Source organism: Cryptomeria japonica, chromosome 9 (genome assembly GCF_030272615.1).
Source record: "Cryptomeria japonica chromosome 9, Sugi_1.0, whole genome shotgun sequence".
Taxonomy (NCBI): Eukaryota; Viridiplantae; Streptophyta; class Pinopsida; order Cupressales; family Cupressaceae; genus Cryptomeria; species Cryptomeria japonica.
Window position 1 is genome coordinate 741,169,769 of NC_081413.1, and position 19,185 is coordinate 741,188,953.

Here is a 19,185-nt window from a genome sequence, read left to right on the forward strand (position 1 = left end):
ATAGAAAACTTAGATGAGTTAAGACAAAATGTATCATCCTATAGAAAAATATTGATCTATGCATACTTATGCATCTCAATCCCTAAAGCCTTGCCACAACAAATCTAATAGTGAATCCATCTAATAACATGTATCTCAAATTTAACATCCATATAAATATAAATTACAAACAAGGGGCTTTAGAGATATCTAGTGATTTTCTTGGGTAGGTCATGACATCACCAAAAGATGTCCAATAATTAGTTTTACGAATATCAAACCCACACAACCTTGTTGTGGACATTGTTTCCTTATTTAAATGTGTTAGGGTTGAAACAAGCAACAAACCTTGGGACTATGAAGCTTTGACATGTTACCCTATTGTATTGTAGAAAAATAATAGCTTAACAACCTTGGTAAAACTAATTGACCCTATGCAAAATGATCTATAAAGGATTCGGAATCCATTTATAAACACCCCACCACTTTATGTAAATGATTCCCAGCTTCTAATACCTACTCGTATCACATTAATTTAATTATGTCATATCTCCATAATATTGAAGTGACATATTGGGTCACATTTTAGTTTTTAAAAACTCCAATATGAATGAATATGATAAGGTAAATTACTTTAAAAGGAAATTTCCCAAGGAATTAATCAACATTTATTACTCTTTTTTATCTCTCTTTTAGTATTATGAAATCAACCTAAGGGCATGACTATTATCCAAAAAGTTTTATACTTCTTTATGTACATAAAGCTCTCAATGGTGCTCTTTAGCACCACTACACTATTTTTCTAGACACAAACATACACCCCAACCAATGATTTTTTGTATAGGTATTGAAGGATGGAGATTCCACAAAATGAAATTGTATCATCATTGCATAATCACATTTACAAGATGAAATTGTATAGGTAGGTTTGATTGTATCTCAATATCTAGAAAATTTACAAGATGGATATCAATTTCAAATTCAAATTTTAGACATTGATTCTCTAACATAATGTCTCAACAATGAAAATAGTCATTACATCAAATCCCAAGTAAACCATGTCACTTTCAATACATTTATCATTTATATTTGTATTATATCTTAAATCTCAACACAAATTAATTTAGGATAAATTCTTTTAATTTTTAATCACCCCTGTTTACACCGTTAACTTAATATAAGGATATTTAAATAACTTAAATAATTTCAAACAAGTGTTTCAATCTCACCCACATCCACAACCATGTCCCCAAGTTATATAGATGCTTACATGGAACGGCCTACACATCTAGAAACATTGTCACTTATTCAAGTCACTCAAAAGTGGACCTTTAAAGCATATCGCAAGCACAACCAATGGAAAGAACAATCCACACTAGCCATTGTTCGAGTATCTCCACGATTCACAAGCATCCCAACAAAAGATAACAAAGCTTTCCAAGCATTTTGTTGGACTGAACTACTACTATACCATTCATTTGGCAACATTTAGAATGATATTGGTACATCAGATGACCAAGTTATGGAAAAATGGGCAAATTTCTCTTGCTACTACCAACCATGGCATGTGCGGCGCACACCTCTACAACCAGATGAAGAAACTAATACTGGAAGTCCACCTATTGAGGAGGACTGTATGCAAGAAGATATACCTGATGAATGAAAAAACTTATCAAGTCTATATCCAAGCCTCCCTATGCACATTAATGAAATTGACATGCTTGGTCGACGTGGAATTGACCTCAACCATGATTGGGGAGAGGCTCATGTAAATCCGCAAGAAGAAATAATAGCTACTACTTTCATAGACTTAAATCAGCCAATATTTCAAGCTCCCTATGGTATCAATCAAAACACCCAACTTCACTTGTCTATTGATAAAAAAAATCATATGATATAGTTGTTTCACACCTACAAGCCACTACTTTGCAGCCGCCACTTAAGATAATTGTTCAAGGAACAGCTAGAACTGGAAAGTCTCACTTGATTAAAAGCATCAAGATCACATTGATGAGTTCATCACCAATTGGCCAATCACCACTAATACTTCTTGCACCAATAGGCATCGCAACATTCAACATACAAACATCAACAATTCATTCTGCCTTGAGAATACCAATAAAAGAAATGGCCCCCTTACAAGGACAAACGCTAGCAACAGTCCAAGAGAGCATGTACTTCATTCGATACATTCTAATAGATGAAATGAGTTTCATTGGCCCAAAGCTACTACAACAAATTGATAGTAGATTGCATGAAGCATTTCCAAGCCAAAATCATATCTCATTTGGAGGACGATCAATCATGCTATTTGGTGACTTAGGGCAGCTACCACCAGTCAAAGATATCCCTATGTATGCTTCAACTTCTTATGGGGGAATACTGTGGCGTTCTTTCTCAACAGTTATAACTTTGAACAAAATATTTCGTCAAATTAGAAACGACCCAGCACAAATTAGTTTTCGTGCCCTTCTCTCAAATTTACGAAATGCAAAGCCTACAATTGCAGATTGACAACTTCTAATGTTACGATCAAGCTCCTCACTCACAACTGAAGAGAAATCTCATTTCTCATCCTCCATACATCTATTTGCAACGAATGAAAAAGGTGTTTTCACATAATAAACATATGTTGTTATCTAAAACAAGGCCAGTAGCATTATCCATAGTAGAGCAACTTAGGGGATCAACGTGCTCAAATCCAGAAGAAGAACAAATTGAATCTAACATACTCCTATGTATTGGCCAAAAGGTTATGTTATGTTCAAATTTGTGGGTGGAAAAAGGGCTTGTAAATGGTGCACTTGGAAAAGTCAAAGCAGTTGTATATAGACATGGAGAAAGACCACCTCAACTTCCATTATTTGTTGTTGTTCACTTCAAAAATTATAGAGGACCAACGTGGGATCACAATCAACCAAAAAATGTTCCTATAAACCCTGTGAGTCGTGGTGTTTGCTGTCAAATACCACTAAAAATGGCATGGGCATTAAATATACACAAATCACAATGGATCACACTCCAATGAGCAACAATCGACACCAACAACATTGATCGTCAAGGATTGACATTCACAGCTATCTCAAGAGTTCATGAACTCACAAGTCTCCGCATACACCGCACCTTCACATTTGAAAGATATTCATGCATGCAAACCAACCCATATGTTTCTCGTCAAAAACAAGAGGAGGAGCGATTGCTAGCATTATCAAATACTAGTTCTACAAACACAAGTTAAAAGATCTCTAGGTTTGTTCACTCAAGCACTTGTTTCCGTAACTTTAAAATGTATACATTAAAACCATACTTTTTAAACTTGCAAACTATTCAACAAATACTTCTTTTAATTTTGTTTGAATTACTAAATCAACAAATATTTGATAATCAATGTTAAACAAACAAGCATGTAACAAAAGTTGTACAATATTCAAATTCTCATTATATCTCTTTTCCATACTCTACACGTACAAATTTTATAAAAGGATAATTGAACACTTATTCGTAATACTATTCTATTATTACTACAAGTGAAAAGATCTCTAGGTTTGTTCAATAAATCACTTGTTTTTGTATCTTTATAATGTATACATTAAATCTAGACTTTTTCAACTTACAAACAATTCAACAAATAATTCCTTTAAACATTCAAGCATGTAACAAAAGTTGTACAATTTTTGACTTTCTAATTATATTTCTTTTTCATACTCTACAGGTACAAATTTTACAATACGATAATTTCCCTTATTCATAACACCATTGTATTATTAGTTACTTCCAATTCAAAAGAGTGTGCAAAAATAATTTGTACAAAAAAAGGACCATTACTGTGTTAATTGCATACATTGTTCAAGGTCCAAAACTAACTTAAATACAATATCAAAGATATCATCAGCGTACCCATTACACACAAAGATGCGATTGCTAGTATATTTTATTAAATATATAATAAATTACTTTTATTAATATGAGAAGAATATATTATAATATAATAATAATTTTTTAAAATTAAATATATTAAAATTAATATTATATTATTATATTTAATAATCTAATAATCTAATACTATATAATTATAATTAAATTTATATAAAGTTTTCCATGTTATATTACAACTGTTACTAGAATTCATATATATATATATACACCGATAATTTTGTTTTCTGGAGGTGCTTATTGGCCTTGAATATGCCTAATTTAACAGCTGGCAAACTTGTCAATATAAAAAACAAAAACCAAAACATGGCTACTAGTACTGTTGTATGCTCTTACCGCACGTGTCGGGATAGTTTTATCCCCTCAACATATGTTAACGCCTTTGCCAGCTAATCAGCTTGCTAAATAGAAAGAAAATGGTAGAGGAATTTAAAAAGGCCGATTTAATACATTTAGAAAGTACGTTCCACGATTTGTCAGAGTGAAAATAACTTTAGTTTAAAAAATACAGAAGAGTAAAACTTAGAAAAACAAACACATTTATCCACTTGCAAAAAGGTGAATAAATCTGATACAAGTATACAAAATTAGATAAAATATCAAATCAATCTGAAACATAGAGGGTCTACCTATATATTAAATTTCTCTGACGTATGCTTCTATATTCCGGTGACTGTAAGTCGGCACCTATGCCCAACACCTCACTTTAAATTCGCTTTGCACCCATCACAATTTACTTGCATATATCTCTTCTCTCTGCAATTCAATTGGGTTTGTTCTTAGTAATCTTCTGTAATTCACTTATACAGAATGGGTTGCAGGTCTTGCTGCCGTGAGAGCAACTACAAGAAGGGACTCTGGTCTCCTGAGGAAGACAGAAAATTAGTAGCTTTCATTACCACGTATGGCCATGGATGTTGGAGCACCGTGCCCAAGCTAGCAGGTGACTTCAATTATCAAATATGTTAGCGCATTATGTTTCTGGATTAAATTAAGTAAGATTTATTTGCATCAATGTTTCAAATCAGATTTCATAATCTATTATCAAAGGATAGAGATACCAAATAGATTATGAATTAGAAATCTGATGTCTACCAATTAATTTAGCTAATTATTGTCTCTGTGACTGTTGTACATGAATTCATGAGGTATCTAAACTATCAAATTCATTAACGTATTATGTTTCTGAATTAAATTTTATAAGATTTATTTGCATCAATGTTTCAAATCAGATTTCATAATCCATCAGCAAGATAAAAAAATCGTAGAAATGCCAAATACATGTTTAGTATTAATTGTATACTTTTATTCCACCAAATACATGTTTCAGTATTAGCTAATCATATCTGTGACTGTTAAATGAGTTCATGTAATTGTCCCTTCTTGTGTGCAGGTTTGCAGAGATGTGGGAAAAGTTGCAGACTGAGATGGATAAACTACTTGAGACCCGGCCTTAAACGGGGTGCCTTCTCTATTCTTGAAGAGAAGCTCATTATTGAAGCACAGGGAGTCCTTGGAAACAGGTCATTATTCACACCCTCAATTCTCTCACTCCACATATCTACTGTCCTGGTAGCTCAGTTTAGATAGCTTTATTTCTGGGTAAATGTTTTTTATTGGAGTTATGAATTATGAATGGGTGAAGTCATATATGAAAGATCTCATCCGTAACATGAATATTTAGCAATAACATTTTAGTAGAAGTTTGAACTTTGCTGACAAGAATCGCAACATCATATTTTAGACTATCACACTATGCTATTACAGACAGTTCAGTTTATATATATATAGATGGTAAAGGCTTTTGATTGGAATTATGAATTGGTGAGGTCATTTGTGAGGGTTCTCCTCATCTACAATAACATTTCTGTAAAGGTTTGAATTTTAGTGACAAGAATCACAACACTACAATTTAATCATCATTCATGTCATTACGGACAGCTAAGTTTAGATATATTGTTTTGTGTTCTCAATATTAGAATTTTTTTGATGAAACAATGTTAATGTGCCTGATCGGAGATATGAATTATGAATCAATGAGATCACATAGGTAACATGACTATTTAGCAATAACATCTCAGTAGAGGTTTGAACTTTGGTAGTAATAATCACAACACCACAATTTAGACCATCACACAATGCTATTACAGAGAGTTCAATTTATATATAGATGCTTTTGATTGAAGTTATAAATTAGTGAGGTCATATACAAAGAGTATCCTCATCCGCAATAACATATCAGTAAAATTTTGAATTCTGATAATAAGAATCACAGCACTACAATTTAATCATCATACTATACCATTACGGACAGTTAAGATTAGATATATTGTTTTGTGCTCTCAATATTATGTTGTTCTGATGAAATGATGTTAATGTAATCAGGTGGTCCATGATTGCTAAGCTTCTGCCTGGTCGAACAGACAATGAGATTAAGAATTTTTGGAATTCTTGCATTAAGAAGAAGCTCATTTATATGGGCATTGACCCCAAGAAGCACAGATCCAATGTTTCATCCAGTGCATTGCATGTAAATGAAACTTTTGCAGCTCAGGGGAAGCCGTTGTGCGCACAGAATTGCACTAATCTACAGAATTGCTCTAATGCCATGGAAACCCATAATTCAGATGCTGTTTCCGGAGTTTCTGGCTCTATTGATTCTGCAGATTGTGTTTCCGCCATTGATGTAGCAGCAGCAGTTGAGGATTTTTTGGAAATAGATAAGTGTAATGATCTGAATTTCTTGGAAACAGATAAGTGTAATGATCTGAATTTCTTGGAAAATTCAGATCATGTTTTGAGCTGCTACAGTGAGGCAATTTTGTCTGAGCTTGGAGAAGGAGATGGGAGCAAACAAGTCTGGGAAGAAATCCCTAGTATGATTGGAGAGGAGGAATTTGGCAGTCCAAAAGTGGAGAATAACGCTGGATTTCACTATCCCACTCAGCAGATCTCCGCGTACGACCTCAATTGCGGGCATTGGGCATTCCATTAAAATGGCTTACTTGTTATCGTACTACTTACTACAGGCTTATATGCTTAAGCACCTGATTTGATCTGTTCTTGGTATTATTATTTGGAAACAGCATTGTAATGAGAATCTGACGCAAAAAATGTTCTTGTAAAGAGAGACAGCAGCAGCCACTTCCAGTCTTTAAGGGTTCTTGTACAAAAATGTTCTCTACGAGGTGCTTAATAATAATAATATTGATCCAATGTTCATTATAATATTAATTCGATGTTTGGTTTTTCTTTATTCAAAGCGAAAATGACTAATTTTAAAATAAAGAAAGTTTTAAATTTTCTATTCATATCCAGTTTGTTAGGTTGGGAAGCAGAATCCTCATTATATAAGGTTTTATTTTTTCTCAATGTTATATTAGGAGATAGATCATTAGGAGATAGATAGGACATGAATAAAATGCATAATATCATATTGTCTACAAATATGTTGATAATTAAGATAAGCTCTAGGAGAATTAGGAGGATCTTGAGAGCTTGATGTACCAACATGTTTACCTTGCTCCCTTGCTCTGAAATATCTTTATGACAAGATGATGATTCAATGTTTCTTTTCAATGTCGCCTCTCCATTAGAGCGATCATTGATAGGAACATTGATTCTTTCCTCATTAACATAAGATACCCTAGAAGAGGTATAAGTGCTAGTCTTTTCAATGTCATCTCTAGGATTGTTAACGGTTCTCCACACATTCCATTAATTTCCTTTAAAATGTTACTTATAACCACATGAAACATGGATAAAAGCCTTGAAAAATGATTTATAAGTAGGAAGTATTGTTGAAATCCTTATTATGCAATATTTGAAAGTACTATGAAAGAATGAAAGTAACATGAAATGGAAGAAGCTATTATCAAACACATAATTTTGATAAAAATAGCTAACAAATTATGTAATCACATGTGAAATAGAATACCAATCAAATTTTGTGAATTTCATTATGAATAATCAGATCTAAAAATCCCAAATCAGAAATGTACAAAATGTAAGAAACGTCCAGTTCACCAAAATGTATTGGATGAAAAATTAGGGTTTCACAAGTTAAGCCTTGTAAACTAGGAAATGACCTAACTTTTCAAACAAGACATTAAAGAAAGGGAGAACTCAATTGATCCAATGCTAAAATGATTGAATGCAAGTCAAATTCTCTTTCCTTTATTTAGTTGAAATTGATTTGAATGTATTTTAATGCTAGATCTAAAGTGAATGATAGAGAATTGACATAAAACAACAAGAACAACAAGTTACAGTCACATAATACATCCACAGAGCTAAGTTTGAGCAAAAGAAATAGAGAACCATTTGTGACAAAAAAATCGGCCTGAAAGTGTGGGACTATGTGGCAATTAGCAAGCTAGTCCCTGATGTCAGATGCAGATGGACACGAATCTTTCAAAATCAAGATGTCACTCAAAATATGTTCCCATAAGTTCATTGGAAATTCCCAAGACCGTGTGGCATTAGGTGACCTGGTCCTTTGATTTTCACCTCTATAAAAGTCTGAACTAATCTTCATTGTCTTCTTTGTTAGAATCTCCATCTGTGGCTCTTGGATCTATCATCTACACACAAAAAGAAGAAAAATGGTGTTGTTGATAGGGGTTTTCCTTATGTCAAACATCGGGTTTGTAATTAACCCTTGAATTAATTGAACTAAAAATGTTGAAGTAAATGCTATATGATATATCTCAGATCTATTGCAATTGATAATAGACAATGATGCAGTGCTATTTAGATGTGATCACAAGTGTTGATGTATAAACATGACTTGACATATAACATGAACATGAATGATCCCTAAATCAAACACACATGCTTGCATAAAGATTGATGTAGATTTGTTGCTCCATGATGCTTGAAGGATATGGTGGGATGAAATGTTTCCTTGAATGCTTGAGAATGATTGATGATGATCATGATTGTGCTAGGAACACTTAGATGAAAATGATTAGAAAAAACACTTTTATATAGGGTTCCTAAGGTAATTTACCAATTAGGCCAACCTCCAATGGTCAAATTGAGACACTAAAAATTAAGATCGTCGGGGATGGGTATCTTGGGATTCTACACTCACATGAGAATGGTTGATGTTGTCATTGATGGCAACCAACCGATAACATGATTCTATAGGTTCACCGACAACACAAACATCATCTACTGGCACTGGTAGGCACAACAAGTTCATTCATCGGCATCTAGTTTACATCAGCAATAAAGCATATCGACACTCAGGTCGACATGAGACAAAGTTTTGTTTATATGAATTGTATTGTAATGTAATTAATTATCTGTAAGCCGACATGATGTATTATAAAGACTCATATATGTATGAGATCTTATAGGTCATTTTGACATAAATATATACAGAGTAGAAGAGAGGCGATTATGTAATAGATCATAGAAGATAGGTTATGTGAGCGAATATCATTCATCGGCAAGGTTTTTGGTTAAGGTTTTTGACTGAGCTTAAACTAGTACTGAATCAAGCATTGCAGATGTTGTTTTGAGTAGTACATTGTCTTGGATTTAATTATCCATTTTTGTAGTTAGTGAGACTCTTTCATTGAGCAGTGAGCTCTAGGCTATTGGCCTTCCTGCATGTGCAGGCTCCTACTATAAGTAATATTTATTCATATTGGCCAATGAGAAAATATTGTGAGTCACAAATCCCACCGAGGTTTTTATCTTACCAGTTTTCCTCGCTAAAATATCTTGTGTTATGGTGTGCATTTATGCTATCTCAATTATTTCTCTTTGTTGCATTATTACTTGTTTACCGGTACATTAATTTGGGTTGCAAAGTTATAAATAAGTTCAAATATTCCATTAACCAGTTAGACACTGATTCACACCCACCCACCCACCCCTCTCAGTGTCTTTGGGACTATCATTGCATCTAACAATTGGTATCAGAGCCTGGTCCTCTATTTGCAAAAGCCTAACAGCTTGAGGAAGATTCTGAAACTGGTACCGATGGAGAGTTTGAGAAAACAATTGGAAGGAGCTCTTGAAGATTTTGATGCAGAAAAATTGAAGAAAATCAAAATTGAAGATGATCTGAGGACTGCCCAGGAATTCATTAAAGGACTTCAGGAGAACCTGGTTATAGCACAAAACAAGAGGAAGGAACGTCATGAGAAAATGAAACTCTTAGAGATATTGCAGAGAAGTTGAGGCAAGAGAACACTAACATGGAGAATGAAATGCAAAATCTAACCATGAGGCTATGTAAGGACATTGAAGATACGAAGAAGAATGAAGAAGACTTGACTAGGAGACTTAATGATGGAGCAAATGAAAATTTGAGACTTTGTCATGAAAATGATATGCTAAAGACAAATTTGATTCACATGCAACATGATAAAGAGGAGCTTATGAGACAAGTTGGCATTCTGGAAAATGAGTTGATTATTGCAAATGAATACAAAGACAAATTCAAGAAAATTTTAGAAAGGCTTGATGACATGCTGAAAAGACAAAAACCTGATGGAGATACAATTGGACTTGGATTTGAACATGGAGAAAGTTTCGGGACTGCAAACAATCAAGATCACAACAAACCAGTAAGACAACCTAATGCTTATAAATTTAATGGGAAATGTTTTAATTACAACAAATTTGGTCAAAGAGAAAATTAGTGCACATTTAAAAATAATCGGAATACAAATTTACCCATCGGTCAATGTTCCAAATGCAATAAAGTTGGTCATAACTCAGAAAATTGCAGAAGAAATGTGAAATGCTACATATGTTTGTGGTAGATGTGGACATTTATCTAATCAATGCAGAACACAAACTGGTCAAGGATATGGAAAAGCTATTCAGAGGAATAATGTAACTTGTTATGCATGTAACAAGATTGGACGCATTGCAAAATTTTGTACAAGCAAGACTATACAGGAGAACAATGAAGGATCTAATGAGAAGGGAAAAGAAAAAGTAAACGAAATAAAGCAAGAATTTTCAAAATAATGGATTAAGAAGAGAGATCAGAGAATTGATGAATCTGTCTTTGCACCAGTAGAACAAAACAACCCTCCACCGGTAGGAGATTCTTCATCTGACTAAGGAATAATCCTTAGCAGGTATGGCAGCAAATTGAAAATCATGCATTCTACCCTCGGTTGATGGTAAGAAGTTATATTTCTTCTTTACCGACAGATATGTTAAGATTTCACTTAATCAGTAAGCATTTAATGCAGTTTTTGGAGAACATTTTGGTTATAAAGCACTGGATAACCCTCATTTCAATCCACCAAACATCCAAGCATTCGAAGAGATCGCGAATTGAGCAAAGGCATTTTAAAAGCAAAGCAACAAAGACCTTTTAGGGCATTCAAGGATTTCACAAGTCAAAAGGTATTTATCTCTCGCAATGGCATCTTCATCCTCTGTACCTGAATTCATTGCAAACCCTACTGTGGAAGAGAATATTAAGTGCCCTAGACCCGTGTTTAAAATCATTCCTGAGATTGCTAAGCAAGATGATTCCATCGGAGCCTTTTCTAAGATTCTGAAGGGAGTTGCTTTTGCTGAAGATCCGAGGATTTATACTCATTGCAACATGGAGAATTTAGGGTCTGGTTATTTAAAAAATATGTACAAAGATGTTATAATTGATGAACAAGGTTTAGACAAGCCGGAGCATAAGATTGTTGAGGATTTAGGATTTGTTGAAATTTTGAATATTTCTGAATTTTTGGATGAGATAGTTCGTCTTGTACTGAGCAGGGTTCATGGTGAGTTTATGTGGCTAGATTCTATTTTTTAAATCACTAAGGAAGCAATCAAGACAGTTACTAGTTTACCTTCAATCAGTACTAGGCCCGACAAAAGGAAGAAGATACCAAACAAGGGTGCTATGGACCTAACCGAAGGTACATCTGACAACAAATCTCTTAGGGTTAGTGATATCACTGATGCAAATGTGAAATATGTGAGCATGGTATTTGGATACAAGGTTACTCATGAAAATAGGTTAAATTTTGTTTCTAGCTTGTGTATACATAGTGCATATGAAATGGTTAAGAACAATGCTAAAATTAACATCTATGAGTGGCTTAAGGATGAACTGCTAGATAACTTGAAAAAGATTAAGGGTGATAAGAAGGGAATGTTCCATTTTGGGAATCTACTTGTGTGTTTAATGCTTTACTTCACAAAGAAGATACCTGACATTGGTCACAAGGACTTTTCATATGACATCCCTGTTGGTAGACAGATCATGGAAGCTATTACTCACATAGGTGCTAACAATGATGACATGGTAACAACCTATTTCAAAAACTTTCAAACCAAGATGAAGGCTAGAGAAAGGATACCACAGAGTATTGTGGATAAGTATGACAAGCAAATATGTTTTGTAATCAAAAGAGATGAAACATGGATGGAAGTTGTTACTCCTAGAACCATTTGGATAACTAAGATGGGATATGAAGTAGATCTGAATATTCTTCAAGCTTATGCAAAGACACTTCTTGATGCACCAAGGGAACCTTCTGAAGAAATCTTCGACAATGCCAACACTATTGAGAAGACAGTTGGTATGCAAAAGCAGAGAAAAAGAAGAGAAAAATTCATGAGAGATGCATCCAAATTAGTCAAGAAAGTTAAGGAAAATGTAATGAACTTAAGTGGTATTTCTTCTAGTGAACTGGAAGGACTGGAACTGGTAGCTCATGTTTCACCAGTTGTCACTTCTTCTGTTACAGACAGTGATAAGGCAGTAGAGTTCAAAAGAGTTGAAAGGAAGAAGAGGAAACCTTCACCGGTACCTTCTCCTTCTCCTAAAAGGACAATAACATTAAGGAAGAAACAATAGGCTGTGAGAGAACCCAAAAAGAAGTTAACTTAGAAGAAGAAACAAGAACCTAAGGCACAGGATACCCTTACATTAGAGGAACTCGTAAATGAAATTACACAAGAAGGTAATCTTAGCAATGTGAACAAACTTTATCATTCATTCAAGGATTCTGATAAAGACACGATAGAGGCAAGAATTATTTTTGCATCTTGACATCTACAAGAAATTTTTGATTGAGGTTGTAGATGATCTGCCTAATGACTTATATTTGAGGTTAGAGACTAAAAGAATGTTGGTTATGGAATTGGATAAAAAGTTAAAGGTTGAAGCATTATTGGTGGTTCACCCTATTAATTCCAGGGAGGAGATTGATGAACTGATTGTTGAAGCCAACTGGTCAGTTTTTATGAGTGGTCACTGGTAGGTTAGTCTAATGGCTAGGAGAGTGAAAGAAATAGCAGATGAAACTATTGACAAATGGGACATTTTTTTTGTTGAAAAAGAAAAGAAAGAAGAAAGGGATAGACAAAAAATGGATGTATTTTGCAAAGGTATATCATAAAGATAAAAGTAAAGGTAAAATTGGTAGTGTACCTATTATAAAGGTCAAAGATAACCTTTCTCCACCAACACAGGACACCCCACCAATAACTTCAGGGACACTGATACATACTGATAGTCAACCAAAAAAGAAGGCTGAAGAAATAACACATGATGATACTAATCCAGATTCTGAAATTATTTTTACCATGAATGTAGATACATATGATTTTAATATTGTTATGGATAAAGATACTTTAGAGGTTAAGATAGCTAATTCTATGAATGTTGAGATCTCTAAGTCACTGGTTAATAATGTTGACTCTCAGAACATTGAAATATCGGTAGAAGCTAAGAAACCTGACACTCAGAAACCAGCAGAAGCAAAGGTACATACACAGAGTGAGAAATAGGCAGTAACTGTAAATAAAGAGGTAATAAATGATGGAAACAAGGAAGAAATTGTTAAGGTAATTGGTCTAGTATCTGATGAAAAGAAAGTTATTATAGAACCTAGCACATCCACTATAGATTTTAGACCTACAAATGTAACTGATGTACTTTTAGATTCAATAAGGAGGATCATAGATTGCAACACCTTATCATTTAAGGCCATTGATGATACATTGCCTATTTTGAAAATGATTGCACTGACATGTAAGATAGATCATATTGATGGTTCTTTGGGTAAATTGGACGCATTGTCCAAATTTATTGCCTCAAATGTTCTAAATGTAGATAAGGTTAATGAAGAAACTATAAGGAAAGGGTGAATAAAGAAAAAGGTGAATTCTTTGACAAAACTATCACAGACTGTACACTGAGCATATTGATTCCTTATTACTGATACTTAATTCCACAATTTTGGAATACAAAGAATTATATAAGGAAGCTTGCAAGCCTCAACACTTGACTGTAGACATTGATGAAGAGATTAAGAAAACACAAAAGGAGATAGATGACATAGCAAATAATACGATAGGTTCTTCAGAACTTACCTCAGTTTCTGAACAAGAAATGACAGTTTTTAAAGAAAAGATTGAGAATTTGGAAAAAGAAAAAGCAAGGATAAGGATGAAGGCCTGGGAGCTAAAAAACAAACTTGGTCCTAGATTGGACAACTTTACAGCTCAGCGCATTGAGCTATCTAAAGAAACAATTCAAGGAGAATGATCACCAGAGCAACAGATGCATTATTTGACCGACATGATCCAACAGACCGAAACCATTATTTCCGATAGTAATAAATTCATGCAGAGCTTGAATCTAATTTTGGCGGATATCTTTCAAATTGTATGCAACCGGTTATAGGCTATGAGGTAGAGTTTTGTACTCATTGATTCTTTTTGACATCCTTTGTCATTGATGCCAAAGGGGAGTAGTATGGAGAAAAATGCACACAAGAAATCACTTGCTCAGGGGGAGCACACTCTTTTTTGGGGATCAGTTTTGGACTTCATTTTTGGACAATATTTTTTGGATTTTTCTCATGAGTGTTGCCATCAATGCCAAAGGGGGAGATTGTTGGCATTCTACACTCACATGAGAATGGTTGATGTTGTCATTGATGGAAACCAATTGGTAACATGATTCTACAGGTTCACCGGCAACACATAGATCATCTATCGGCATCGGCAGGCACAACAAGTTCATTCATTGGCATCTAGTTTACATCGGCAATAAAGCATACCGGCACTCAGGCCAACATGAGACAAATTTTTATTTATTTAAATTGTATTGTAATGTAATTAATTATCTGTAAGCTGACATGATGTATTGTAAAGACTCATATATGTATGAGATCTTATAGGTCATTTTGACATAAATATATACAGAATAGAAGAGAGACGATTATGTAATAGATAATAGAAGATAGGTTATGTGAGCGAATATCATTCACCGACAAGGTTTTTGGTTAAGGTTTTTGACTGAGCTTAAACCGGTACTGAATCAAGCATTGCAGATGCTATTTTGATTCAGTTCTCGAGGCACAAATTTAGTTCTTCTTGCAGAGACATGACATCAGATTCAAGGTGAAAAGGCTAGAAATGGACTTGGGAGAGAGATAAGATAAGACATACTAAAGTAGGGGCACAAAAGGTGTTGTAAATTGTGGAGGGTTATAATTTATGATACTAAATCTAGCCCCCACTTTAGTGAGAGTATGAGCCTACACACATACTCACAGTAAAGTAGAAAAAAGAGAGATAGAGATGAGTGATTGGGAGGAAGATCACAAAGAGCTAAGACATCACTAAATTTAAGGGAATAAGCCTCCAAGAATAGGATCTTAACTCATACAATTATATGCAAAGACACCAAACAAAGTAAAATTAAAGGCATACAAAAAGACAAAAGACACAAAGGGGTTAGTACTAAAAACAAAGGCTCCAAATCAACTAGTTGAAGAGACCTCGATAGTAAAAAATACCTCAACCAATAGTATCATTCTTAGAATGCTATTGCAAGAGCACAAGTGATCACATGGAAAGAGAAAGAGCATGCATCAACTGATGATGATGCAGGACCATCCCTGGTTCTTGGCAATCTTGCATCAACCAAAAATATTTCTTTTTAGTTTGTTTTTTGTTTTGCAATTTTAGCATTTCTTCCTGCATTTTATTGCATTTGCTCACCAGATCTTGCAGAGATGGATTTTGCTTGTAATCATGATTATCTTCCTTATTCCTTATCCGTGGAGTGTTTGGATCATTTTTTGGCAAGTTATCACTTCTGAATTTCGAGACAATTTACTGGCTTAGAACACCAGAACTGCTTGGACCTATTTGCTATTCGTGAACCTTGCAAATCCTTTCTGTAGCTTGCGGAGCTTCAGTTCATTGATTCTAATGTTCCTTGGCATGTGGCCGACCTTCCCTGTAATTTGCACTTCTTCCTTTGGATTTTTCAAAGGATTCTCTTTGGCAGAGGTTGAACTGGTGTTTTTACATGTTTGATCTTGTTCTTCGGCATTTGATCCCTCTTGGGCCAACGTGGATCCCTCTAGACCATATAAATCAATGTAATTAAGCATCATAATTCAATTCTAGAAAATATAGAAGATGTATCTTAAGATTTAGAGGTCTCAAGTTAACCGATTATGTAATTGAGCATGTAGGTAGTAGGCTAGTGAGATGAATCTTATAGCCCAGATGTTACCGGTCATTTGTCATGATTTTTCATGATATAATCAATCAGTTATGTGTTGCCTCCATCATCTTGTCTTGATTTTGTTGTGTTTAATCTTGTTGCATAGTCTAGATAGATCTCATTGAGGTCCCTCATAGCCATGACTACACCAAGTGGCATCAGAGCGAGATTTCATTCTGGAGATTGCGTTGTCTTGAATATTTTGTTGTAGGGTGGCGGACTATGGATCCGACTTGCAGTTACAGAGGACTGGCGTTAAGATGGTGCAAAGAAGAAATAGGAATGGTGGAGTGCATGGGAATGTAGTCCTTGCTATGATGGAAATGTTGAGAAGAATTGTAGCCTGGTTAGAAGCTGTTGCGACAGCCCAAAGAAGAGGTCAACATATTGAATATGTGAGCGAAGATGAAGAAGAAGAAGCACCGGTGGAACAAGTAGCAAACCCACTGACGATCGATCTGGATGAAGAGAGGTTATTGAGGGTTTTGAGTAGGGCAAACAACAAACCCAATTTTACCTCATCGGAGTATGATGGTAAGATGTATTTGAATGAATGAATTGATTGGATCTCAGAGATGGAGAAGAATTTTGATTTTGAGAACACCGCACAAGAAAGGAAGGTGAAATATGCATGTACGTGATTGAAAGGTCATGCATCTCTTTGGTGGGAACATTTGTAGGTTGATAGATAGAGAAGAGGTAAAGAGAAGATCAAATCATGGGAGCGGATGGTTGTCAAGTTGAAATCAAAGTTTATGCCAGTTGATTACCAAGTAAATCTGTTTCGGATGTTATAAAACTTGAAGCAAAAAGAATCAAGCATGAAGGAGTATACCGAAGCATTCTACAAGTTGAATATCAGATCCAGACATGTTGATGATGAGATTGAACAAGTTGCAAGATAATTAAATGGATTGTAGATGTCTATACAAGATGAACTCAATTTGATCAAGTTGCTGAGTGTTGAAGAAGCTTACCAATATGCCTTGAAAGTAGAAGAGATGTTGAACAAAAGACATGAGCAAAGACATAGAGGTAGAGGTGGAAGATTTTTCGGAGAAAGATTTCAAGGAGGAAGAGGATATTCTGGAGGAAGAGGAACCTAAACAGATCAGAACAAAGACAAGGAAGTAAGAAAGGATGGTAATTTATACCGGAAGGATGACATAAGTTTTTACCGGAGGAGAGAACTTGATGGTTACCAAAATGAGGGTTTTGGAAAAGATGACAGAAGACAAGATAAGAGAGTGTTTAGAGGAACTTTCTTTTAAGTGTGGAGGAGAAGGAAATCATTCTTTCGAATGTAAGAAGATGGAGAACACTGGGAGAAAAACATTGGTGGAAGAAAGCTCCACTGGATCAGCTAACAAACTGGAAGATGGAGAACTGTTGATGATGAGGAGAGCTTTGTGTCATATTGAAGAGGATGAAGAGCCCTTGTAGAGGAGAAATTTGTTCAAGACCAGATGTAAGGTATCTGGTAAGTGTTGTAAAGTAGTTACTGATAGTGGTAGTTTGGATATCTTTTTTCAGAAGAGATGGTGAATAAATTGAAGTTGGAAAGATTGAAACACCCTAAGCCTTATCAGATAGCATGGATTCAGGATGATCATAAGTTGTTAGTGAGTGAGAAATCCTTGGTAAAATTGAAAATTGGAAATTATCATGATGAAGTTTTGTGTGAGATTATGCCTATGGATATTTGTCACCTTTTGTTGGGTAGACCTTGGCAGTTTGATAGACAAGCAATACATGATGGAAGAAATAACATATACACTATTGTACTAAATGGGATGAAACAAACCTTGTTACCCTTGGAGGATCTCTTAAAGAGTGAAGTTTGTATGAATGCTAGAATTTGTTTGGTGGAGGGAAAGAAATTCCTGGATGAAATGAGACATAAGAATGTGTGTTTTTCCTTAGTTCCCAAGAAGACCGAGAATCCAGAGCATGATGAAGAACAACCTGAGGAGATAAAAATAATTGCTGACAGAGTATGAAGACATCATTTCAGATAATGTGCATGCTGGATTACCACCTGTGAGGAGTATTAGTCATTGCATGGACCTAATTCTCAGAGCTAGTTTTCCTAACAAAGGTACACATCGGATGACACCGACAGAGAATGAAGAATTGAATAGTTAAGTGCAGGAATTTTTGAAGAAAGGTTTGATCAGAGAAATTTTGAGTCCTTGTGCAGTACCAGTAGTGTTAGCACCTAAGAAAAATGGAGAATGGAGGATGTGTATTTATTCCAGACCAATAAATGAGATCATAGTGAAGTATCAGTTTCCCTTGCCTAGGATGGATGACATAATGGATTGTTTGAGTGAAGCCAAATACTACACAAAGATAGACTTAAAGAGTGGATATCATCATATTAGAATCGGAGAAGGAGATGAATGGAAGACAAAATTCAAGACAAATGAGGGATTGTATGAATGGTTGGTGATTCCTTTTGGGTTGACTAATACACCAAGTATTTTCATGAGGTTGATGAATGAAGTATTGAAGAAATTCTTGGGCAAGCTTGTTATTGTATATTTGGATGACATTCTAATTTTCAGTAAGACAAAAGAGGAGCATTTGTTGCATTTAAGACAAGTTTTACAGAGGTTGAGAGAGAAGTTGTTGATAAATCTTAAGAAGTGTACTTTCATGAAGGGAGAATTGTTCTATTTGGGATTTGTGATATATGTGGATGGATTGAAGATGGACCTTGAGAAAATAAAAGCAATTGTTGAATGGCCTACATCGAA

The 19,185-nt window shown here is 34.7% G+C and overlaps 1 protein-coding gene across 1 annotated transcript; it reads left to right on the forward strand.

The window, feature by feature from the left end:
* Positions 1 to 4,669: 4,669 nt before the first annotated feature.
* On the forward strand, positions 4,670 to 7,157 carry LOC131038703 (transcription factor MYB61-like). Its single transcript, XM_057971225.2, has 3 exons — positions 4,670 to 4,855; positions 5,306 to 5,435; positions 6,298 to 7,157. The coding sequence occupies exons 1-3, from the start codon at positions 4,723 to 4,725 to the stop codon at positions 6,905 to 6,907; spliced, it is 873 nt and encodes a 290-aa protein (XP_057827208.2). The 5' UTR covers positions 4,670 to 4,722; the 3' UTR covers positions 6,908 to 7,157.
* Positions 7,158 to 19,185: the final 12,028 nt, after the last annotated feature.

Excerpts from the sequence above, each read along its gene's own strand:
- LOC131038703 (XM_057971225.2), top strand. The coding sequence starts at position 4,723 with ATGGGTTGCAGGTCTTGCTGCCGTGAGAGCAACTACAAGAAGGGACTC. Across the intron at positions 4,856-5,305 it reads CACCGTGCCCAAGCTAGCAG|GTTTGCAGAGATGTGGGAAA; the intron begins GTGACTTCAATT and ends TCTTGTGTGCAG. Across the intron at positions 5,436-6,297 it reads CAGGGAGTCCTTGGAAACAG|GTGGTCCATGATTGCTAAGC; the intron begins GTCATTATTCAC and ends TAATGTAATCAG.